Source organism: Manis pentadactyla, chromosome 8, assembly GCF_030020395.1.
Source record: "Manis pentadactyla isolate mManPen7 chromosome 8, mManPen7.hap1, whole genome shotgun sequence".
In the NCBI taxonomy this organism is placed as follows: Eukaryota; Metazoa; Chordata; class Mammalia; order Pholidota; family Manidae; genus Manis; species Manis pentadactyla.
In genome coordinates, this window is record NC_080026.1 from 118,602,948 (window position 1) to 118,630,397 (window position 27,450).

General features: G+C 39.5%; 1 protein-coding gene across 7 annotated transcripts in view; it reads right to left on the reverse strand.

Annotated features, from left to right (window-relative positions):
* Window positions 1–27,450, reverse strand: part of SORCS1 (sortilin related VPS10 domain containing receptor 1) — a 553,895-nt gene that overhangs the window by 122,065 nt on the left and 404,380 nt on the right. For all 7 annotated transcript variants that reach the window (XM_036906465.2, XM_057506303.1, XM_036906469.2 and 4 more), the window contains exon 6: window positions 12,737–12,801. In XM_036906465.2, coding sequence (XP_036762360.2) covers window positions 12,737–12,801 — 65 coding nt within the window. The remainder of the gene's footprint in view (window positions 1–12,736; window positions 12,802–27,450) is intronic.

Below are 27,450 nucleotides of genomic sequence, written 5' to 3' on the forward strand. Positions count from 1 at the left end.
TTGGGGATCAACAGAGGTGAGGCTTAGAACCTCACCCCCTCCTGTTCTGAGAGAAATCTTCTGCATACGTGGATGTTTTATTGCCCTTGTCTAGCTTGGATTAACTCATAGTCTACAGGCACACACCTGATCATCTACATTTGCTCTCTTACAACACTAAACTATGTTTTCTACCTTTATCTTGTATCTACCTACCACTTCAGCATTTTATTAAAAATAATAATAATAAAGAGAGAAATGTGGTATCCACATATAAATCAAGTATAAAAATCAAATGAGTATTCATATTTGAACTGACTGTTTATAGTTCATAATGTATGAGCAAAACCGAAAGTTTCTGTGATGACTGCCCTTGTACTGTTCACCATGTAACTTATTCACTATGTAAGAATTTGTTCTCCATGTAGGAACTTGTTTGTTATGCCTCAGAAGATTGGAGACTGATGAAAATTAGGCTTGGGGTGGATTAATGATTGTGCATTGAGCATTGACTCCCCTATACAGAATTTTACTGTTGTTAACAACCATTTGATCAATAAATATGAAAGATGCCCTCACAAAAAAAAAAAAAAGTGCACACTTCCAATTCTAAAATAAATAAGTAACTGGGATGTAATGTATAGCATAAGGAATATAGTCAAAATATTATAACAACTTGGTATGGTGATAGATGGTACCTAGAATTATCATGTATGTAAATGTTGAATCACTGTGTTGTACACCTGAAACTAATGTAATACTGTGTGTCAACTACCCTTCAATAAAAAATAATTATCTACAAAAAAAAAAAAAAGAAATGGCATGGTGGGATTTCAAAGTTGGTTGGCTCTGAAGCTGGTTTATTCCACTCCTCTGTGTTATGTGAAAAACTCCAGCAAGTTTGGGGTTAGTTTTTGTGAAATATATTTTGGCTATGACCTAAGTGTCAATGGATACACCTAGATACAAAAAAGAGACCTGTAAATTTATATTTTGGGGGTAATTTGGCAATATGGATCAAGATGTTTAAAAAAATGATATATTTTGATATCAAGTTCATTTCTGGGAATTCTACCTGAGGAAGTAATTAATGATGTATGCGAAGATACAGCCACTCTAATATTCAACAATGTTGTTTATAATAAAAAAAAAAGAGAAAACAAAATGAACAATTGGGGAATAACTAAGTAACTGCAGATGGTTCAGTTTGCTATTAAAATCTGCCTCTAAGGTGTGTAGGAGGATTTACAGAAGAGCTTTTATTTTATATAAAAAAGCCATTTTATATTATCAAAATAGGTTACCAATGAATAATATTGCATCAATGCAAACTTTCCAGTTTTAAAAAATAGACCATGGTTGTGTAAGATGTTAACATTAGGGGAAGCTAGGTAAAGCTGTACTGTCTGGGTAACTTTTCTGTTTATCTAAAATTATTCCAAAATAAAAGTTTTTAAAAAGTAGGTTACCAAAATATGTGCAAATGTACCTGATTTTGTGTGAGTTGTATATATAGACATCTACATATGCATGCTTGCATCGGAAAAAATGAATAAAAGATGTATATGAGATGTCAACAATAGTTTAGAGGCAGAGGTGAGAGAGGCAGACAACCTGGGTCAGCACTTCTCAGGGACAGGTGGTCTGTGGTGGGCTTGTGAGATCTATCACACAAGAATTAAAGAACTCTAACTCCTCTGTTTGTACTATATTCCTCCACTCCCCATGCCACATACTGCAATAGGCCTGCCCTTGGGCTGAGAATTCCAAAAGGTACAGCTGGTGACACAGGAAAAGCACCAGGAAGAGGTCCTGAAACCATCTCTTGCTTAGAGTGGATCAAAGTGAAATTTGCAAGCTGAAGGAGTAATGATCAGTCTTGAGCTGCCTGCCCTTGGTAAAGTGCTCGTGGTTCGTTCTCTTTCTCCTCGTAAGGGAAACAGGAAGAAATTGGCTGCACTTCTTAAAAAGGGACCAATCACTCTTACGCCCCTTGGGGCTTGCTGTAATAGCATTAAGTATGATGAACACTTTCCGTATTCAGTTCTGGTGAGTGTATGCGGTGATTCCATAAGAAGTAGCTTGTAATTTGGTATTAATTAATGTCAATTAGTGTATGCAACGGCTGGACGTTAGAATTAATTTCATTACTTTCCTGCACAGATGTTTCCCATGCTGTAGGAAATCAGGACCCTGTGCTGCCCCATCAGCATCCTCACTCTCGGCAGCGGCTACTGCTCGGAATGAGGCAACCTCCACCCCTGCAAAACCTCTGATGTGGAGAGGCTTGTAAGAGGTCAGGCTTGCACAAGGGAACAGGCTTAAGTGCAGGCTCAAGGCCTGCTAGCTTGGTAAACCCCAGCAATCACTTGGCCTCTTTAAACTCTGATCTCTAAGATGGGAACAAACGGGAGCCATCTCACCAGTGGTTGTGAGGACTGAAGACCGCAGTCACAGAATGTGTGCAGCCGGGTGCCTGGCTAGACTGTGGGCACATAATGGGAGCTGTAGCTGCATGGAAGTCCTCCCTCTTTAACTGCCAGCGCTATTCACTGTGTCTCAAGCGAACCAGCTGTCAAGTTCTACAGACATTTCCACCTGAGACAACACCTTTCTTTATATATTCCATGTTTGGCTTAGGTTAAAGGTTTTTTAAAAGTATTTTTTAAAACATAATGAAAAATGATGTTCTTGAATAATTAATAGCTAACAGATACTCTGTGCAGGCAGTATAAGGTAGTGGTCAGTGGGCAGAACTGGAAAATAACTAGGTGTGTGAAGATGTGTAAGTCACTGCGTCACCCTGCACACAGGGCCAGCCAGCCTGCAGCCACGCTGTTTGCAAGCGCTCCTCCTGCAGGAGTGAAGTTCCGGGTCCTAGCTCTGTCTCCACGTGCCGTGTGACACTTCACCAAGCTGGGCTTCAGACTGTTTCTCTAAGTAAGAGTTTTAGAAGTGTACTGAAATTGTAGAAGCAAAAAATGGATGTTAACAAATCAGACTATTACTTTAAGGTGATGGTCTGACGGTCTTTACCACGTCACCATCGACACCCGTTTCCTTTCCACTCCTGCCTGAGTCCACCACGTCGCCGGCAGGTCTGCGTCTTCAGGGCGTCTGCTTGTTTCTAAGTAGCACGTTCATTCCTGGTTCATGCCTTTCACCGAGTTCCCCTGGCTTGACCCGCCTTCTCCTTCCTGCTCTACTGTCCGAGTACTTCCTGGGCCTTCCGAGGAGTTTTTTCTGAGGCTCAGGCCGACCTCACCCTTCCCTGCATGTCTCTACTGGAAGCAGCGGCGACGTTAACCTCCAAACCAACCCGGGCCACCTCTCTTCTGGGTCAGGTGCTGTGCTAAATGGATCACAGGCTTTTTCTCTTTTAAATTTTGTTTAAGAAGTCTGCAAAGAGGTACTTTTTACAGTGAAGAACTCTAGACTAAAGGATGAGATTTATACAAGCTTTTTTGCTAGTAAAGGATAGGGCAAAAATATATATCACAGATCTCTAGGACAATATCCATTGATTCTGTCATTCAACAAATATTTATTTAACACCAAATCCTATAATATTCCTTATATTATAAAAGTTTAATTTTAAACAAAACCATAAACTATGCAAGCACGAGCACTTTAAAACTCCATCCCCCATTAATTTTCAGCTGTAAAGCAGAACAGTTTTTAAAGCCTATATATCTACATATAAATCTTCGTCTTGTTCTTTATTATTCTATTATTTTTTTAGAACCTTCCTATTAAACGTACCCGGCCAACACACACACACACACACACGCACACACACACACATGTGTCAACATACTCATATAAACTCCATTTCTATCAGGGTTCTTGAGCCCTCTGTGGCATGTTAACAGTTAGAAAATGAGATCTGCAAAAGTGAGACTCTAGCCTTGGCCTATGAAGGACTATGTAAAAGACAAGAAATTTATGTGAAAATTATAAAATTACATCACATGTTCACTTTTGGCATGAGGAGGTTTGTGACAATGCTTTCATCTATGAAATCTCTGGATTCTGGCCCAGTTTAACTTTCTAAGTGTTATCTTTCACTGTTAGCCTTTAGACACTCAGGAAGCCATGATTACTAACAGGGGAAGTTCTGGGGTCAGAAATTTTTTGTCAGGCACAGGGTTAGGAATTGGAGGCATGAGAGAGAACAGAAGGGCATAATAATTTAATAGAAATGCAGAAAAACTGCCCACCAGTTATGAGGCAGTGTGAAGAGAGCATTCTGGGAGAGGTGCGGGTGCTGTGGGCTCACAGGTGAAGGACATCCAACATGCATACCTCTCCATAGGCAGTCTGCTCTGTGCTAGGACTTCTCCTGTGGGTCTGCATTTATTTCACTTTGCATCACACAGAACTGTGGACCAATTATGACCCCATAGCCTATAGTACTTTAAAGGATGGAGGCTACTGTATTATTCACTCGAACTCCCATATGGGACCTGTGTGGGGCTGATGGTGGGACACCCGTGGAAGGCTTTATGGAGGAGCCAAGAAAAGCCTGGGAGGCTGCTAGTGACAAGGATGAGTCGTCATTCCAGAAAGAAGGAGCACTGGGCAAGAACATGGGCATAAGAGAGAGACTGGGAGACACGTTTGGGGAACACCAGCTACACTAGAAGTGTGGTTTAAGTTGAGAAAGGACACAGAGTTATCCCAAAGGTCACACCTACCCATGAGAACCACATTTGAGTAAATGTGTTTACATCCCAAATGAGTTTACAATGAAACCGGGTGCTGTGGGTAAACACAGAGAGAGAGACGAAGAGGACAAATCAAGGGAAGGAAAGCAGGAAAGAAAGTGGAAAGGGGAGAGGGAGGGAAGGGAGGAAAGAAGGAAGAAATTAATCAATTTTGGGCATGGGGGCAGAAAATTTACAGAATTTATTCAGGGCTTTTTTGGTGGAGGGGTGTAAAATATTTATTTAGATATATTCACATGTTACATGATTAATTTCAGGACAAAGAGTCGGTTCAAAGGGCTGCTTCTAAGAGATGTGGGTATATTCTATACACTATTTCTTCATGTAAAAATTTTCTATTTTTATCAACCTCGATAATGAGTATCATACTTAGGACATGGCAGATATTCAACAAAGACTGAAATGCACAATCCCTGCCTTCACATGTAATGAACAAAGTTAGACAAGTCATTTGTCTGCTCTCTACATTCTAGCCACCCAGCCTCCCTGCTATATACAAGCACGCCAAGCATGCCCACACTCTGTATCTTTCACATGTGCGGATCCATGTGTCTGGAATGCTTTTCCACCAGGCAGACACTACCATAAAGACTTGGCCCAAATATCAAATGCCACCATATCGTGGATTCCTTCCTTGACAGCCGCTCCCCCTTCAATCACCATCTATTCTTCCTACTGTTCTTTTTCTTCCTAGAACTTATCACCCCTGGCATTATACACTTATCATCTGTATCCCCTAACTAGAAGGTAAACTCTATGAGAGCAGGGTCTTCGCAACATGCCCTACCATCCCTCATTCATGCCTTGAAGAGTACCTGGCAGACACACATATCCTATAGCACCTGTCAAATGAATGAACAATGGGTCCGGAGTGAACCAGATCTGGCTTCAAATTCTAGCCCAGAAGCAATAACAAAAACAGTTAATCATTGTAAGCCTCGTTTTCCTCATAGTTAAAAGGAGAAAAATAACAAGAGGGTCTGCTTCCAAGCATTGGTGTAGGCAGTGCAGCCGAGAAGTATCCAGTGCAGCAGCAGCTCAGCAAATACCAGGAATACAATGCATGATAGGCGCATCACTGGGGCTTGAGGACATACAGGCAAAGGAGGGAAATGTGTGAGTATGTGCCAGGATCTTCACAATGCTTTTATATTTTTTTAAAGCAGAAGCCAGAAGCATTAGGCATTTTCCTAATGGGAAATTAGAATCTGCCACACATACATGGCATATGATCTGGTGCTGCTGTGTATTGGGGACCCTGAGGACCCAATAGGAACTTTGTCCTAGAGTTAAAGCCTGGGGATGGCAAGGTACCCTTGTGCACCCCTGTCCTCTCATCCTCAGGATGGACATAAGGGCACAGACCTCCTCAAAGATGGGTGGGCACGCAGGACACAGAGGAAGCGGTACATAATGGGTACAAAGAACTCAATTTGAAAGCTGCCCAACAGAGCCTCTTACTGCACTGTCGCTGTCCAGTTTTTCACTGTTGTGTGGGGTCTGTGTTACCTTATTTTATGCTTTTCTGGGTGGTTTTCTGGGCTATCTTTAAGGCTACCAATTCAGTGAGGCCAAGGTGAATCATGAGTGGTTGAGGGGAGACTTGCAACATGAATAATGGGGTCAGAAAGACATTCTTGGAGAGAAAAGCAAAGTGCTGGTTTCCATTCATGTACTATCTAATCCTCCATGCTGATATGGGGATGAGAGAAGCGTGGTGAGAATACATTTTTGTTCAGTGTGTTGGGAAATGGTGGGAAGCAATCAGAATCTGAAGCTGCCCAGAAATGGAAAGTTCTGACCTCTTTCTAGGCCCCATCCTAGAAGCCATTAATAAATAGATTGAAAAAGGAGGTTAATGAAGCCTATGACGTATAGGTTCTAATAATGGCACTGCTGTGCTAGTGTTAGTCTTCGGCTGGCATGGGGGTGACAAGTTTGATGTTTTATAGATTTGTATATAAATGCCAAAGTGTTAATCTTCTCTAGAATATTACAGAGATTTGATATCTTCTGAAGGTTCACTAAAGGGGAAATACAAATAGCCAAGAAAAATAGACAAAAATTATTAACCTCACTCTTAAATGCAAATTAAAACAATATGGAAATGCTAAGTTTTTTTCTCATCAGATATGTTATGTTTAAAAAAATATTTCATACTATCCTAGACTACTGAGGGCTTGCAAACACAGGCATTCTCACATCGACAGAGTATGCACTGATTTCCAGAGGGCAATGTGACAATGTCTGTGAAAATCTTAAATGTATATACTCTTGGACTCAGGATTTACCTTTAGTAATCGCTCTCTTGGCAGTGCTTGCTACCTGCAAAGTCTGAATGCTTACTATACCAAATGAGTTATATGTGTATACGTGTATATATCAGCACTGCTTGAAAAAGCCAAACAACTATATACCTATTAATGAGAAGGTGGTTAATTATAGTTGATAAATATGGTTATAGTTAAATTACAGTTGACTATAGTGGGGTTCTATGTAGGGACTGGTCATTAAGTGGCTAAATTTATGTGCTGATTTGGAAAAAATGTTAAGTTGCTATTGTAGTCACCACCACTGAATCTGGTATCATGGTTCTACAACACGGACATTTGTGAGTACGTTTGTACGTGTATAAGCATACATGTTTATCTGTATAGGCCCAAGCAATATCTGGAAAAATATATTTTAAAAAATACTACCTCTTAAGAGGGGTTGGGGGTGAAGGTCAGGAAATGGATTTTCACCTGAAGTACCTGAGTACTGCTCATCCTTTTTATTGTCATCATTGCAACATTTGTTGTTATAAAAGTAATCTATTCTTACAGTAACATCTCCAAGCTCCCCATAACTAATACATTGAGGACTGATGAGAAGTGGTCTCCATCACCTCCCCAAGCACTGCAGAAGTGCAGGCCCTATCAAGACACTGATCTGCATGCTGTTCAGTATGGAAATTCAACTGGAGGCCTGGAAAATGGGAAGTAGAAATGAGATGTCCAGTTCTCATCTGAGACCAGAATTAGTGGGATAAGGGTTATATAAAGCCATGTTTCCTTTGATTTTTATTTCCTCTTATAAAATTCTAGTTTGATGAGTTCATGTCAGGAGGAGTTTTTGGATAGTCATTTTCAGAGCTGGTTAGAGGGCCAAGGTGGTTTCCCCAGTGTAAGAGATTAGTCCTTGGGCAAGTTGTTACAAGGTTACTTACTCATGCAAATAGACACTGAGACTAGTAATTGCCCCTTTCGCCTGTCCACACCAGCATGGATCACCTCCAGAATGGAAATATTCAGGCCACTGGCTAGTTCTTTCATTTCAGGAGCAAAAGGGAGAAGCAATGAAGGTCAAACTTGGTGCTTAGAAAATGATGTTTACAGATGAGCACAAATGTAGGACTATACATCCTTGTATAACTGCAACATGAAGAATTATGATTAAAGTTATGTTCTTCTTCTAAAATTGCATATATATATAAATATGTGGCACACAATTTCAGGGAGTTAATGAGGGTTTTACATTCATCCATTACCCCACAGGACTCCAGAGACCCTGTGGTAAAAGGCCCTTCTTTAAGATGATATGCTTAGAGAATGACACATACACACACACACGCACACATATTTATTAAGTCAACAAACATGTGTCAGGCTCTGAGCTTTTATTGTTCTTAGAACCAAGATGAAGTAACATATGACTCTTCACAGAGCTTTCAGCCCAACAGTGTGGTCAGTACTTTATAATCACACACACTACATACACATACACATACACAAATGCACTTACATTAAATAAAGCAATAGAATGCAGGTTTCCTTTTCGCTGTTTGAATGCACAGGTAGCAGTTTTAATGTGCTGGGTGAAAACTGCATATGCACGTGCACATTCACCCACACAGTATTTAAAGAGCAAAATCTTTGTCTCCTAGATGAGGGCCTGTCAATTTGTCCTCAGTTGAATGTGGAGGCCAGTAACAAATGCCAGACCCAATAAATAGGTTCAAAATTTTCCAGTAATACTTACTGTGATTGATTGTAATTGAGGTTGCTCTCTTCGGCTTGCCTCCCAAGGCAGAGAGGTATGATGGAAAAGATAACATCCTTGTAATGGTGTGAACTACAAGTCATCCAGATTTCAGAGCACAGTTGACAAGAAATGTCTATGCCAGCCATAGGCCCTCACAGAGCAAAAACCTCCCAGAGCTCACCAACCATCAAATATGGACAGTTCAAGGGAAACAGAAATTAATTATAAAATGTAATCTAGGGAGATATGAAATAAAACTAAAACTAAACTTGGAATAATAAGCCCAAATAAGCATCTGTAAGTCACCCCATGGGGCTGAGCCAAATGAGCTAGTGTGGGATTTTTTTCCTGTGTCAAATGTTTCAGTGTCTTAGCTACAAAATTCTTAAACCCATTATAATCTGAAAAAAAAAAGCTTGTTCAAAGTAAAAAGCATATGTACATTATATTACTTCGGCATATATAAGATATGTGACCTAGAATATAAACGATGGACTTCTGTACACTTAAATCTTGTACTAAATAATAATGAAGAGATGGAGAAACAAGAGGAATGGGAAGAGGGAACAGGAAGAGAGGTAAGATCTAGATATTGGAATTCTTGGAGCAACTAACCAGTCAAAGCCCGGTTTTGATAAATACACTCCAGTCTACATTTGCTAAGACCTTGCTAACTCTGCTCTCTTTGTGATCGCTCTTCCCCTCTCGCCTCCTCCTGTTTCTTTGACCCGAAACCATGGTTGCTGACTGCCTTGGAGAAAAAGATAGAGGGGGCTGGGGGAGAAGGTAAGAAAGAGGGATGGGAAAGGGAAGAAGAGAGGGAGAAAGATGGAGGGAGGGAGAAAGGATATGCTACAGAGAAGATCTTTTTTTTTTAATACCCAGTCAGATCAGGAGTTAGGCTTAGGTCCTTTATTTCAATTGGTGATTTTTCCTTCTTTTTTGTTTTGACAGGGATAACTTTTCAAATTAAATCTCTTTACTGAATTTTCACTGTTGAATAGTTTCTGAAGATGCTGCCTTCGCAAAAAAAAAAGTAAAATAAAATAAATAAAATTAGAACTGATGTATTTCATGCCTTGTGAGAGCTGAGCCTGAGATGACAGTTTGGTATTACCAACCTCCATGCCTGCAAGGAGCACAGGAATAATGTTGGATTAAAGCCAACGTGCAGATCAAGGAAAGTGATGGCCTTATTTTCAGGGTCTGGGGTGATGTGCATGAGAAGCCGTGAGCCAGAGAGCAGCATTATCCCCCAAAGCTTGAAAATAAAAGCAATCTGGGATGTTATCAATTCCATCTAGAGCTCTCTGCAAAAGAGCTGCAGTCATGGGAGACATACCCTGAAGCCCGCTCACTGGTTTCTTGTAATGGAACTCTGTTACTCTAAACATGTTCCCCAGATCTGCAGCATGGGCTACGCTGGGGAGCTTGTTAGGAATGCAGACTCTTGGGCCCCTACCGAACCAGAATCCTTATGTTCACAGGATCCCTGGGTTGTATGCAGTTAATGTGTGCAATACAACACGCCAAAACTTTCACATAATGTGGGGAGTGAGCTAGCAGCTCTGACAATTAGTTAACTATGCATTAATTCACTCAGTAAATATTCATTATGCTTGATCTACACCCAACACTGTGGCATGTACTGGAGATACAATACTGAACAAAGGTATACATAGCTCCTGCACTCATAGAACTTACACAGACTCGTGAGGAGGAGACGCTGTGATCAAATAGTCATGTAAATGGAATGAGTAATTTCAAACTGAGATGAACACATAAAGAAAAACAGCGTTGGATGAAAGCAGAAAAAATAAGAAACTCATTTAGATTAAGAGTTCAAGAAAGACTTCCCTAAGAAATGAATGCCTTCTCTGGTTGTGATACTGCTCTGTGGTTGTACTGGATATTATCTTTTGGGGAAGCTGGGTGAAGGGTATGGGGGAACACTCTGTACTATTTTTGCAACTTTTACGTAAGTTTTATATCAAAATAAAAAGTCAAAAAAAAAAAAAAAAAAAGAAATGGATGCCTAACCTGAGAATGTGAACTGTCCACAGTGATTCATTACACTGAGTTGGTCAGGGAAAGGGGAAGAAAGGAGGGAATTCCAGGCGAGGAAACAGCAGGTATCAGAGCCTTGTGGTGAGACACAGGGTCCAGTATGTGCCAAGGACTGAAAGCAAGTGCACAGGTCTGCAGGCAAGGAGCAAGGGATGAGGCTGAGGAAATGGGCAGGCACTAGATAATGCTGGAGCTGCAGGTCAAGGTGAGCACTTTGCTCTTTAAAAGAGCAACAGGAAGTAAATCAAAGCTTTCAATAGATGACAAGATTACTTCTGCTTTAGGAAAAAACTGTTCTGGCTTTTATGTAGTAAGAGCTGGACCTCTGAATCTAAGATAACATCATCAGCTCCAGGGCAACAAAAGGAAGACTCACCACCAGAGAGAGCCCACTGAAGAGGTGGGAAAGGTGCGTTAAACCTTTGCATTCATTATGTGTCAGGCACAGTGTTGTGCATATTACGTACGGTGCCCTGCCTATTTTATAAAAGAGGAAGGTGATGGTCAACTTGGACCCTGATCTTCATCCCCCCACCCCTATTATTCCAAAGAATATATTCATTCCCCAAAAGGAGAAGCAAAATCTTGGGAGATAAAACTTCTCAAGGTGTGTGCATAGTGATGGTGAGGTTTCTGGACAGTTTGGATTGAGAGATAATCTGCTGCTCGTAGCTGTAAGCTAGTAGAGTACAGGCATCTTCTCCTTTTGCATTCAGATGAGCTGATGGTGAGTAGACAGGCACAGGAGACATCGATGATGAAGTTTTCAAATTGTGAGGGCTATTTTCCAAACAGGGACTAGCTCAACAATTAGATCCTCATCGTCTGGATCAGTGCCAGGCAGCCAACAACAGCCTCCTTGCTCAGTGTACCTGTGCCCATTCCTTCTCCCTCCTCCACACTTGAGACCAGTTTCTTCATCCTCATCCTTATTCTTGTGTACATTTCCCCCTTTTCTCTTTGTCCTTTATTGCTTTCACCTATAGCATCCTGTCATAGGCTTAGCGGTGGCCCCTCTGCTGCTTAGCCCTGCTGGAGACCCCTGGAACCAAAGAAGAGGAAGGACACTTATATAGTTGTTCCTTAAATAAATTACTTAAACTTTCTATGCCTTGGTTTCCTGTAAAATCATCTGTAAAATGGAAATAACAACCTACAGATCATTGTGAGGATTGTGATTTTATACATTGTTAATAAAAATATTGTTAATAAACATATACATTGTTAATAAAAATAATTCTGATAAAGTATATAAAATGTTTACACAGTGCAGTAAATGTCAGCTACTACAAGAATTAGTATTATTAACTTACTTAATTTACAGATGAAGAAACTGAGGCATAGAAAGTTTAACTAGCTTTTCCAAGGTCACATAATTAGGGAGTGAACTTGAGTCACCAAGACATGGGCTTGGATTCTAGATCTCTTTATCATGTACCTCCAGCCACAATTTCCATGTGAAGTGTACAGCAAAGACAACCTAATGAGGTTAAGGACTACCAATGGGCAAACAACTGACTCAGCAGTCTTCTCCTGCTACTTAGGATGAAGGACACACACAATGATTCTACTGTGCCTGTTCTTCCCAAGTGCTTTTTGAATCTCCAAACAAAACGAGGCATTGCCTGAGTGATGTCTGATAAAATAAGGAAACTAGAAAACAAATCAAAATGAAATGGCAACAATAACACAATAATAACAATAAAACACTTTACAAATTTAAGGAATTTTCTCATTACCTGGAAAGAAAATCACCCTGATTGGATGAGAGATGTTGAAAATCACTGAGACAATAATGGATTGCTAAAGGCAGGAAAAGTCCTCATGTCCAAATGATCTGGATTATTGCCGCTGTGATTTCCCTAAACACAGACTTAGTTCATGGCAGATAGATAAAACTAGGATCATTACGAACACCATGGGAAAGTTGATTTACTTACGGCCATCCACAGTTCTGGCCTCGAGATGTACAATATCTGGCTCCTTGTTTGACCCCATCACAGACCTAAAAATGGAAAAACATGAAAAGGAACATCAACATTACTGACTTCACGCATGCCTTAGAGCTCCTCAGCAGAGTTCCCCTACTATTAATATCTAGTGTATTTTTTTATATTGCCTGACTGTAAAATGTCCATGTCAAATAAAAATGATAATGAAAACATTATTTAATGAAGACCAGGTTCAACTCTGGCAAGAATACTGTGTGTTATTAGCTCATACTTGCAGATAACTTACACATGGCTTACGTGTCCTTCTGGAAGAATCTCAGCAATAGCATATTAAACTTTAAAGTCTTATCAGGCAGATGCCAGGCAGGCTGCTTTAGCTGGGTGACTTGAACAGCAATTCATATAGCAGACAGATCTAATTGATTTTTTCATTGGAAATTTGCAGAAACATTTAGTACTGCCCTATGAACTATGACCCAATCATGTAACCCAACCAATGTTGGGGTCAGCACAGCACAGAGTGATCATTTTCTGTATTATTGAACCAGTGTAAGGGGAAAATGCAGACCACCTTGCACTATCATGTGTGCCTGAAACTGTAAGTGTAAGTAAAATAAAAGTCTATTTAAAATGCCTTGGAGGAACATACTATTTAGTGTAATCTTGCAGTGAGCATATTAGAGAGAAAATAATTATCCTGTTACATAAATAATATGGGCAATCATACTCTATCTCTAAGACATTTATACAGCAAGATTAATTAAACTTGGGATCAGGTATAATTTTTTTGCATAGCATTTTCAGAACTTTCATTTGTTCCATTTCTACATGGAAAATAGTCACATGCCCTAAAACTGGTCCTGTTTGCCTTGAGACACTTATCTAAACCATTAAATCCATACATGAAGATAAAGATGTTAAAACACTCACTACTTTGGGACTCTATTTAGTACCTAAAATCCTAGGCTGCCAGGACCCTCTCCTGCTAAGGAAAGATACAGCATTCCCTGAAAATGTCCCATTCATTTCTGAAGCCCTCTGTACTTTCTTCAGATTGAAATGCCCTTCTCCAGCTTCATCTAATTTTCTTTCACTCTTCTTGTAAAACATAACTGAAAAGTCACTGCCTCCATTAAATGATTTCCCAGTTACACCAGGAAAATCACTCTCCTACCAACACACATTTCTTTTTTATATAAATACTGTAACAGTTTTATTTTTGTGTTTTTCCCTATGTAAGAGAAGTCTCTCCTGCAATATGAACAGATACACACGTACAGCCCCCAAACTGAGTTACTGGTGAAGCTTTGTTTTAAACACTTTATATTCGTACATAAACACACACACACACACACACACAGTGCCTGAGCCAGAATCATGTGTTGCATGGAAGAATGAAGGGATGAACGGATAGAGGAAGAGAGCGTATAATGGTTTGTGAGTTCTTTGAAATAAGTAAATAATCACTGTCCTAAGGGCATTCCCAGAACTCTTCTTATTTGCACTCATTTTCCCAGCTCAAACAGGCTGAAGCTAGCTTACTTTCTCTTCATCTCAAGAAAAGAAGTCTCTTAAAGGCTCTATTATGGTTGTCAGTAAGTTTTCTCTGACACATGGCCTAAAATTCAGTCTTTGCTCGAAACATTAAACCCTGCTTTCTGCTCCCAGAAGGAGCAGAAATGTCCTAATAAGGGCTTTATAACTTCCCCTGCAGAGACAGGGGACATGCACTTGGACATCTCACATCACTGGGATGCAAGCACAGGCATCCAGGGACACTTTCACCATGATTTCAGTCAAGTTCTGCAGCGACTGCTGGTCTAGGGGTGGACGCTGACTCCCTACTTCCCACAACGACACTCTGAGTCTGCAGGTGACCTCTTCTGATAAGACCACAGTTACTAGACTGAAAAAGAAATCAAGTCCTCTGACAACTTTCAAACTAGAAAGCTCAGCAGTTAGAAAGGTAACTGTTTTTTTGCAAATCATCACTGGGTAGTTACATGTGTTCACCTCGCACCTTGCCTGCTCCAAGTTTCTGCCTTAAAATGACTCGCACCTGGGGGCAGAGCCAAGATGGCGGTGTGAGTAGAGCAGCAGAAATCTCCTCCCAAAACCACATATATTTTTGAAAATACAACAAATACAACTCTCCCTAAAAGAGAGACCAAAAGACACAGGACAACAGCCAGACTACATCCACACCTGCGAGAACCCAGCGCCTCATGAAGGGAGTAAGATACAAGCCGCGGCCTGGCAGGACCCGAGTGCCCCTCACCCCAGCTCCTGGCGGGAGGAGAGGAGTCGGAGCGGGGAGGGAGAGGGAGCCCAGGACTGCTAAACACCCAGCCCTAGCCATCCGCACCGGACCGCAGACACAGTGCATGTGTGGGGTGCTGAAAACTAGGGAAACAGGACAGTAAGACCTGTGAGCAGGTTCCCGCAGCCAGCGCCCTGGGAACAAAGAAAAGCAAGTGCTTTTTGAAAATCTTAAAGGAACAGGGACGCCACAGCTGGACGGAAGCGTCCTGGGACAGTTAGCCAAGCAGCAGGGAACTCCGGGCACCCTAAACCCCTGCATAGCAGGGCAGCTCAGAGGACTCTCACAGAGATAAATAGCCTCCCAGCCTTTCCACCTCCAACACGGCTCTGCTGTATCGGAGCAGCCGCCAGAGGCAGGCCACACCCACAGCAACCACGGAGATAAACTCCATAGTGCCGGGCAAGAATCAGAAGTCCCGTCTGTGGGCAGCTGCCCAGCACAACCCACTAGAGGTCGCTGTTCTCTCAGGAGAGGAGGGTCACAAACCAACAAGAAGGGATGTTTTCCCAGCTGTCACTCATGCCTGCTCCGCAAACTATTGCCATGAAAAGGCAGAATTTGAGGCAGGCAAAGATCACAGAGACAACAACTGAGAAGGAGACAGACCTAACCAGTCTTCGTGAAAAAGAATTCAAAATAAAAATTATAAACATGCTGATGGAAATGCAGACAAATATACAAGAGCTAAGGGATGACGTCTGGAGGGAGATTACAGAAGTGAAACAAACTCTGGAAGGATTTATAAGCAGAATAGATAAGATGCAAGAGGCCACTAATGGAATAGAAACCAGAGAACAGGAATGCATAGAAGCTGACACAGAGAGATAAAAGGATCTTCAGGAATGAAACAATATTAAGAGAATTGTGTGACAAATCCAAAAAGAACAATATCTGCATTATAGGGGTACCAGAAGAAGAAGAGAGAGAAAAAGGGATAAAAAGTATCTTTGAAGAAATAATTGCTGAAAACTCACCCAAACTGGGGGAGGAAATAATCGATCAGACCATGGAAGTAAAAAGAACTCCCAACAGAAAGGACCCAAGGAGGACAACACCAAGACACATAATAATTAAAATGGCAAAGATCAAGGACAAGGACAGAGTTTTAAAGACAGCTAGAGAGAAGAAAAAGGTCACCTATAAAGGAAAACCCATCAGACTATCATCAGACTTCTCAAAAGAAACCTTACAGGCCAGAAGAGAATGGCATGATATATTTAATGCGATGAAACAGAAGGGCCTTGAACCAAGAATACTGTATCCAGCACGATTATCATTTAAATATGAAGGAGGGATTAAACAATTCCCAGACAAGCAAAAGTTGAGGGAATTTGTTGCCCACAAACTACCTATAGAGGGTATTCTAGAAGGGCTATTCTAGACAGGAGCACTCCTAAGACTACACAGATGTCACCAGAGAAAATAAAATCACAGCAAAGAAAGCAGACCAACCAAATACTAACTAAAGGCAAAAAATAAAATCAACTAAACACTAAAATCAGTTAATAGAAATACGAAAGAGCACAGAATAAAACAACCAACATATAAAGAATGGAGGAGGAGGAATAAGAAGGGAACGAAGAAAAGAATCTCCAGACAGTGTATATAACAGCTCAATAAGCGAGCTAAGTTAGGCAGTAAGATACTAAAGAAGCTAACTTTGAACCTTTGGTAACCACGAATCTAAAGCCTGCAATGGCAATAAGTACATATCTTTCAATAGTCAAACTAAATGTAAATGGACTGAATGCACCAATCAAAAGACACAAAGTAATAGAATGGATAAAAAAGCAAGATCCATCCATATGCTGCTTACAAGAGACTCACCTCAAACCCAAAGATGCGCACAGACTTAAAGTCAAGGGATGGAAAAAGATATTTCAAGCAAACAACAGAGAGAAGAAAGCAGGTGTTGCAATTCTGGTATCAGACAAAACAGACTTCAAAATAAAGAAAGTAACAAAAGACAAAGAAGGACATTACATAATGATAAAGGGCTCAGTCCATCAAGAGGGTATAACCATTATAAATATATATGCACCGAATACAGGAGCACCAACATACCTGAAACAAATATTAATAGAACTAAAGGAGGAAATAGAATGCAATGCATTCATTCTAGGAGACTTCAACACACCACTCACTCCAAAGGACAGATCCACCAGACAGAAAATAAGTAAGGACACAGAGGCACTGAACAACACATTAGAACAGATGGACCTAATAGACATCTACAGAACTCTACATCCAAAAGCAACAGGATACACATTCTTCTCAAGTGCACATGGAACATTCTCCAGAATAGACCACATACTAGGCCACAAAAAGAGCCTCAGTAAATTCCAAAGGATTGAAATTCTACCAATCAACTTTTCAGACCACAAAGGTATAAAACTAGAAATAAATTCTACAAAGAAAACAAAAAGGCTCACAAACACATGGAGGCTTAACAACATGCTCCTAAATAATCAATGGATCAACAAACAAATTAAAATAGAGATCAAATATATGGAAACAAATGACAACAACAACACAAAGCCCCAACTTCTGTGGGATGTAGCAAAAGCAGTCTTAAGAGGAAAGTATATAGCAATCCAGGCACACTAAAAGAAGGAAGAACAATCCCAAATGAATAGTCTAACATCACAATTATTGAAACTGGAAAAAGAAGAACAAATGAGGCCTAAAGTCAGCAGAAGGAGGCACATAATAAAGATCAGAGAAGAAATAAACAAAATTGAGAGGAATAAAACAATAGAAAAAATCAATGAAACCAACAGCTGGTTCTTTGATAAAATAAACAAAATAGATAAACCTCTAGCCAGACTTATTAAGAGAAAAAGAGAATCAACACACATCAACAGAATCAGAAATTAGAAAGGAAACATGACGACGGACCCAACAGAAATACAAAGAATTATTAGAGAATACTATGAAAACCTACATGCTAACAAGCTGGAAAACCTAGAAGAAATGGACAACTTCTCAGAAAAACACAACCTTCCAAGACTAACCAAGGAAGAAACACAAAAGTTAAACAAACCAATTACAAGCAAAGAAATTGAAGTGGTAATCAAAAAACTACCCAAGAACAAAACCCCCGGGCCAGACGGATTTACCTCAGAATCTTATCAGACATACAGAGAAGACATAATGCCCATTCTCCTTAAAGTTTTCCAAAAATTAGAAGAGGAGGGAATACTCCCAAACTCATTCTATGAAGCTAACATCACCCTAATACCAAAATCAGGCAAAGACCCCACCAAAAAAGAAAATTACAGACCAATATCCCTGATAAATGCAGATGCAAAAATACTCAATAAAATATTAGCAAACCGAATTCAAAAATATTTCAAAAGGACCATCACCATGACCAAGTGGGATTCATCCCAGGCATGCAAGGATGGTACAACATTCGAAAATCCATCAAAATCATCCCACATCAGCAAAAAGAAGGACAAAAACTACATGATCATCTCCATAGATGCTGAAAAAGCATTCGACAAAACTCAACATCCATTCATGATAAAAACTCTCAGCAAAATGGGAATAGAGGGCAAGTACCTCAACATAATAAAGGCCATATATGATAAACCCACAGCCAACATCATACTGAACAGCGAGAAGCTGAAAGCTTTCCCTCTGAGATCAGGAAGAAGACAGGGATGCCCACTCTCCCCACTGTTACTTAACATAGTACTGGAGGTCCTAGCCACAGCAATTAGACAAAACAAAGAAATACAAGGAATCCAGATTGGTAAAGAAGAAGTTAAACTGTCACTATTTGCAGATGACATGATATTGTACATAAAAAACCCTAAAGACTCCACTCCAAAACTATTAGAACTGATATGGGAATACAGCAAATTTTCAGGATACAAAATTGACACACAGAAATCTGTGGCTTTCCTATACACTAAAAATGAACCAATAGAGAGAGAAATCAGGAAAACAATTCCATTCACAACTGCATAAAAAGAATAAAATACCTAGGAATAAACATAACCAAAGAAGTGAAAGACCTATACCCTGAAAACTACAAGACACTCTTAAGAGAAATTAGAGAGGACACTAACAAATGGATACTCATCCCATGCTCTTGGCTAGGAAGAATTAATATCGTCAAAATGGCCATACTGCCCAAAGCAATATACAGATTTGATGCAATCCCTATCAAATTACCAGCAACATTGTTCAACGAACTGGAACAAATAGTTCAAAAATTCATATGGAAACACCAAAGACACCGAATAACCAAAGCAATCCAGAGAAAGAAGAATAAAGTGGCGGGGTTCTTACTCCCCAACTTCAAGCTCTACTACAAAGCCATAGTAATCAAGACAATTTGGTACTGGCACAAGAACAGAGCCACAGACCAGTGGAACAGATTAGAGACTCCAGACATTAACCCAAACATATATGGTCAATTAATATTTGATAAAGGAGCCATGGACATACAATGGCGAAATGACAGTCTCTTCAACAGATGGTGCTGGCAAAACTGGACAGCTACATGTAGGAGAATGAAACTGGACCATTGTCTAACCCCATATACAAAAGTAAACTCAAAATGGATCAAAGACCTGAATGTAAGTCATGAAACCATTAAACTCTTGGAAGAAAACATAGGCAAAAACCTCTTAGACATAAACATTAGTGACTTTTTCATGAACATATCTCCCCAGGCAAGGAAAACAAAAGTAAATGAACAAGTGGGACTATATCAAGCTGAAAAGCTTCTGTACGGCAAAAGACAGCATCAATAGAACAAAAAGGTACCCTACAGTATGGGAGAATATATTCGTACATGACAGATCCGATAAAGGCTTGACATCCAAAATATATAAAGACCTCATGCATCTCAACAAACAAAAAGCAAATAATCCAATTAAAAAATGGGCAGAGGAACTGAACAGACAGTTCTCCAAAGAAGAAATTCAGATGGCCAACAGACACATGAAAAGATGCTCCACATCGCTAGTTATCAGATAAATGCAAATTAAAACCACAATGAGTATCACCTCACACCAGTAAGGATGGCTACCAACCAAAATACAAACAACAACAAATGTTGGTGAGGTTGTGGAGAAAGGGGAACCCTCCTACACTGCTGGTGGGAATGTAAATTAGTTCAATCATTGTGGAAAGCAGTATGGAGGTTCCTCAAAATGCTCAAAATAGAAATACCATTTGACCCAGGGATTCCACTTCTAGAAATTTACCCTAAGAAGCAGCACTCCAGTTTGAAAAAGACAGATGAACCCCTATGTTTATCGCAGCACTATTTACAATAGCCAAGATATGGAAGCAACCTAAGTGTCCATCAGTAGATGAAAGGATAAGGAAGATGTGGTACATATACACAATGGAATATTATTCAGCCATAAGAAGAAAACAAATCCTACCATTTGCAACAACATGGGTGGAGCTAGAGGGTATTATGCTCAGTGAAATAAGCCAAGCGGAGACAGACAAATACCAAATGATTTCACTCATCTGTGGAGTATAAGAACAAAGGAAAAACTGAAGGAACAAAATAGCAGCAGAATCACAGAACCCAAGAAGGGACTAACAGTTACCAAAGGAAATGAGAGTGGGGAGAATGGGAGGGTAGGGAGGAATAAGGGTGGGGAAGAAGTAAGGGGGTATTATGATTAACATGTATAAAGTGGGGGGTGGGGGAAATGTGAGGGCTGTGTAACGCAGAGAAGACAAGTAGTGATTCTACGACATTTTGCTATGCTGATGGAGAGTGACTGTAATGGGGTTTGTCGGGGAGACTTGGTGTAGGGGAGAGCCTAGTAAACATAATATTCTTCATGTAATTGTAGATTAATGATAACAAAAAAGGGGGGGATTAATCCCTGATAGGATAAAATTAACTGCAAATCAACGATTAATGCATGCTTTACATATCCCTAATTTTGATCTTTTAAAGGATGTCGGACGATAAGCTACGGAAGTACATTTTTCTGATAATATTTCTTTCTCTTAAAAAAAAAAAACAGTTCCTGTGTGGTGGTCTCCAATAGGTTCTGCACAGTGGTAAAAAGGTCATATCAAAGTGTGGGCAAAGGGTTTGTTTGTGTTTATGCAGAGGATCAAAGCCTAATTTGGCTACCCATGATATGAAGAAGAACTTCCAACATCAACATCCTCTGGAAGAGTCATTCCCGAAGATGATCATCAGAAACCTTCAACAAAGATCCTGGCGTTGTTGCAGTTGTAGCTGCATTCATCCCACCGGTTCCTGGACTTGCCATTGGAATGAAGAAGGAGATATCTAAGCTGGCCTGTGCATACAGTAAAACAACAAATTTGACTGGATCTATACTGTCGGAACTCAACCAAGAACTAGGAGAAGTGCAAGTTGCAGTTCTCCAAAATCGTGCGACTATAGACTATCTACTGTTAAAAGAACATATGGGATACGAACAGTTCCCAGGAATGTGTTGTTTTAATTTGTCTGATTTTTCTCAAACTATTCAAATTCAGTTAGACAATATCCATCATGCCATAGGTAAGTTTTCACAAATGCCTAGGGTACCTAACTGGTTTTCTTGGTTTCACTGGATATGGCTGGTAATTGTAGGTCTGCTTTTGTTATGTATCTGTATTCCTATTCTGTTAATGTGTGTACACAATTTAATTAGTAGTTTGTTAAAACCTATACATGCTTATGTTACTCTACAAGAAGATATGTCAAAGAAATAATCAATCTTCCCATGTTTTCTTCCATCTGCTACTTCTATAGCTTTTCTTCTTCCTTCCTAATTACAACCCTATAGTAGAATTCGTGCCTCATATCGAAAATTACTGAGTATCATAATTCTTCCAAGTGGTAAAGATACCTCAAGACAAATGCTGGGCATAGATGCCACAGGGCATAAATCTGCAATGAAGTAAAAAGCTAACCTTTTCAGGGGGGTGGGAGAAAGGGGAGGGCTGTACAATACAGAGAAGACAAGTAGTGATTCTACAACATTTTGCTATGCTGATGGACAGTGACTGTAAAGGGGTTTATAGGGGGGACCTGGTATAGGGGAGAGCCTAGTAAACATAATATTCTTCATGTAAGTGTAGATTAATGATAAAAAAAAAAAGAAAAGAAAGAAAGAAAAGGGGGATTACTCCCTGATAGGATAAAACTAACTGTAAGTCAACGATTAATGCATGCTTTAATTATCCTTAATTTTGATCACTTAAAGGGTGTCAGATGATCGGCTATGGAGGTACATTTTTCTGATAACATTCCTTTCTCTTAAAAAAAAAAAAAACAGTTCCTGTGTGGTGACCTCCAATGAATTCTACACAACGGTATAAAGGGCATATCAAAGTGTGGGCAAAGGGTCTGTTTGTGTTTATACAGAGGATCAAAACCTAATTTGGCTACCCCGAAAATGAACTAAGATATGAAATGAAGAAGAACTTCCAACATCAGCACTCTCTGGAAGACTCATGCCAGAAGATAATCATCAAAAAACCCCAACAAAGATCCAGGCGCTGCTAAAGCTTTAGATGCACTCATCCCACCAGTTCCTGGACTTGCCATGGGAATGAGGAAGGAGATATCTAAGCTGGCCTGTGCATACAGTAAAACAACAAGTTTGACTGGATCTATACTGTTGGAACTCAACCAAGAATTAGGAGAAGTGCAAGTTGTAGCGCTCCAAAGTCTTACAACTACAGACTATTTACTGTTAAAAGAATATATGGGATGTGAACAGTTCCCAGGAATGGGTTGTATTAATTTGTCTGATTTCTCTCAGACTGTTCAAGTACAGTTGGACAATATCCATCATATCATAGATAAATTTTCACAAATGCCTAGGGTGCCTAACTGGTTTTCTTGGTTTCACTGGAGATGGCTGGTAATTATAGATCTGCTTTGGTTATGTAACTGTATTCCTATTATGTTAATGTGTGTGCACTATTTAATTAGTAGTTTAAAACCTATACATGCTGAAGTTACTCTACAAGAAGATATGTCAAAGAAATAATCAATCTTCCCATGTTTTCTTCCGTCTGCTACTTCTATAGCTTTTCTTCTTCCTTCCTAATTACAACCCTTAAATAGAATTCATGTCCCATATCGAATTTACTGAGTATCATAATTCCTCCAAGTGGTAAAGATACCTCAAGTCAAATGCTGGGCATAGAAACCACAGGGCATAAATATGCAAAGAAGTAAAAAGTTAACCTTTTCGAACAATATAGCTTCTCTCTCACTTACTAACTTTACAATCCTATTTTCCCTGTATGGCCCCGGAAGATGACTGGTTAGCCAGACACGGGTAAGATTCCTCAAAGGAGGAACAACCTAAGACAGTCGGAGTTGCAGGGGGGCCATCAGGTGAGAAATTGGGTATCAACAGAGGTGAGGCTTAGAACCTCACCCCCCCTGTTTTGAGAGAAATCTTCTGCATCTGTGGATGTTTTATTGCCCTTGTCTAGCTTGGATTAACACATAGTCTACAGACACACACCTGGTCATCTACATTTGCTCTCTTACAACACTAAACTATGTTTTCTACCTTTATCTTGCATCTACCTACCACTTAAGCATTTCATTAAAAAATAATAATAATAATAATAATAATAAAGGGGTAAATGTGGGATCCACATATAAATCAAGTGTAAAAATCAAACGAATATTCATATTTGACCTGTTTACAGTTCGATAATGTGTGATCAAAACTGAAAGTTTCTGTGATGACTGCCCTTGTACTGTTCACCATGTAAGAACTTATTCACTATGTAAGAATTTGTTCTCCATGTAAGAACTTGTTCATTATGCTTCAGAAGATTGGAGACTGATGAGAATTAGGCTTGGGGTGGATTAATGATTGTGCATTGGGCATTGACTCCCCTATACAGAATTTTATTGTTGTTAACAACCATTTGATTAATAAATATGAGAGATGCCCTCTCAGAAAAAATAAATGAATAAAAATAAATAAATAAAATAGGGCAATATTATTATAAGACTTTGATCCTATTTTTCTAGAATATGTCATCCCACCTCAGTGGACAACCAGGTCCTCCTTGAATTTAGTACTCTCTTAATCCAAAAAATGTCAGACTATAGAACTCACAGTAAAGCCTATCTTAAATTTATATTAAGATCAATAAAAGTATGTTTTCTTGAACTAGTAGTTACAGTTTTCTGCAAATATCACATATCTAGGCAGGATAATAGTAAGTAATAAAAGAGAAAGAAATGATTGACTTACCAAAAAAAAAAAGCTAACCTTTTCAAACAATATTGCTTCTCTCTCACTTACCAACATTACATTTCCCTGTATGGCCCCGGAAGATGACTGGTTAGCCAGAGACGGGTAAGATTCCTCAAGGGAGGAACAACCTAAGACAGGCACAGTCGCAGGGGGGCCATCAGGTGAGAAATTGGGGATCAACAGAGGTGAGGCTTAGAACCTCACCACCACCCCCTGTTTTGAGAGAAATCTTCTGCATCCGTGGATGTTTTGTTGCCCTTGTCTACTTGGATTAATACTTAAGTCTATAGGCACAGACCTGATCATCTACATTTGCCCTCTTACAGCACTAAATTATGTTTTCTACCTTTATCTTGCATCTACCTACCACTTAAGCATTTTATTTAAAAAAATAATAATAAGGGAGAAATGTAGGATTCACATATAAATCAAGTATAAAAATCAAATGAATAATCATATCTGACTTGACTGTTTATAGTTCATGATGCATGATCAAAACCGAAAGTTTCTGTGATGACTGCCCTTGCACTGTTCACCATGTAAGAACTTGTTCATTATGCTTTAGAAGATTGGAGACTGTTGAGAATTAGGCCTGGGGTTGATAAATGATTGTGCATTGAGTCCCCTATACAGAATTTTATTGTTGTTAACAACCATTTGATCAATAAATATGAGAGATGCCCTCTCAAAAAAAAAAAAAATGACTCACACCTGTTATACTCAGGGGACAGTCAGCATACCAGAAACACAGTGTTAAGAACTGGCATGCAAGCCTATCTGCTTGGCTCATGGTTAGTGCCAATGGGAAGCAAAATAATTACCTTGCATCGAGGGGCATCTTTCCATGTGCCTGTGGACTCAAATCAATAATAGCGGTAGTCTCTTAAGATCTTTTATTACTTTTAAAGGCAGGAGCAGTTGTTTCAAGTGGCATTTTCCTTCTTAACAACAAATAAAAAGAGACAGAGACAAATCAGAGCCTTTTCTTTTTCCACAGTCTACTGGGGCTAACCAACTCCCTCACACTACCTAATTTTTTTTCCATCTACAGTAAAACAACTGCAACAACAAAATAAAACTTTAAAGTCCAACCAGTCATTCCCACAGTTTTTATTTGCTGATTGTCACCCCTTTTCCTAGAGGTCTCAGAGCACCTCTAGATCTGCAGTCACATGTTATAAAAATTGTTGCTGCTTTTCTATTGTGAATTCACTGGTTAATTCTCAAGAGTTGAAGCCAATACTAAATGTCTGCAGAGGTGCTGGTTTTAAGGGTCCTGTTATTGACCAGATACCTTGCTCATTGCTACAGTTGAACGACAAAGGATCTTTCCCTAGGCCAGTTATACATTTGGGTTGGAACTGCAGAGTTTGGAGGTTTTCTGTATGTTTTAAGTCCAACTGCTGTACCTGATGATGGTGGTGGTGGTGGTGGTGGTGATGATAGGTGGTTGCCCGGGGCAGGGGAAGGGGAAATGGAGAGAGGGTGGTAAAAGGGTACAAACTTTCAGTTGTAAGATGAATAAGGTCTGAGCACCTAATGGACAGCATGCTGGTAATACTGTACTATATGTGCAAAGAGAGTAGAACTTGTGTTCTCACCAAAAAAAAAAGAAAGGTAAATAGGTGAGGTGATGGATGTTAAACTTGGCTGTGGAAATGCTATTACCATGTATACAAATATCAAATCATCACATTGTACACTTTAAATATAGTAACTGTATTTGTCATATGTACCTCAATAAGACTAAAAACCACAAAAAATCAAAGAAAACAACATTAACATCAAATTTAATTCAAAATGTTCTCTTGATGATCTTATTTTCAGCATAGATCTCAAGAACGGCTTCAAGTATTTCTGTCCAAGCATATGAGTAAGTCTGACTTCTGGTATGAAAGACAAAGGATTAGTCACTTTGTCGTATGTTTCTAGATCGCCCCAGGCATATCCATGTCATGGGTCATGAGGGTTTGCTGGATGTCTTCGCATAAATTACTGTCTCACTTCACTGATCTCCCATAAGGCAGGTGCTCTGCTTTTATCACTGAATTCGCTGTGCCTGCCAGAGCACACAGAAGAATGCTTCCTTAATCAATAGAGAGACAACGTTTTTACACTTGTCAGTATTTACTATAATATATGATTATACCGGGTTGTTCCATTCCACGACTCAGGAAGGACCCCTCTATAATATGAGATGAAAAAATTTGGTCAAGGATCCTTTAATTATATAAAAAGGCAGTAGGTGACTGTGTCATGTATATCTTATATAGCCTTTATGTCTATTTGGGAAAACAAATTTCTTTCCTGAAGTGAATTTTACGGAAGGGAAGGGAAGTCTTCATGCCTTTGTATGGAGTGTTCTCTGTCTAGAATTCTCTTTTGCCCTTCTTCTGCCTTCTTAACTCACACAGTCTGTGGCTCAGCTGCAGATGAGTAAAGTTCAAAACAGGCTTCCCCATGGGGGTGCCACTTAAGCTAAGTTGGTTATCCCTTCCGAGACTTCCAGAACCATGTACATACTTTCCCACAGCATAAACTAGGCCATGTTTCAATCAGTGACTCATCTGTCTCTTTTATTGACAGATAAGCTCAAGCCTTTCTGTATTTCCAAGCCAAATAATTTCCAAGTATTTCTGTATTTCCAATGTATTTATCCATTTAATAAAGGTTTACTGACTAGCTCTGGATAAAAGGGAAGTACACAACCAGCCATATCATCATTGATCAATTTATCTGTATTGCATCTGGTAAGTTACTCTGAGCTTTGATTGTTTTTTTTTTTTTAAATCTATAAAGTGAAGTGAAAATAAATTCTCCTAAAATTCTCCTTAAATCTTGTAGCAGATACCTGGCACATAGCAAGGATTGAGAAATGCAGCTGAGCATTGCCTCTCTTCTTTCCCTTTCTGATTTCAGGAGAGAGGGGAATATTAATACTCATCTGAAAATTTAAATTACTATTGGTAATAAAAGCTTCTTGGGATATCATGGGTGCTGCATTAGTAGACAAAAAACAATTAATAGCCCAGAGATAAATTATATGAAAAAATCGGATTTTCAGTTTATCAATACAGATAAGTTGATCAATATTTTTATTCAGTGAAACATTCCAAGCTCCTAATATGTGATAAAAAAAAGGG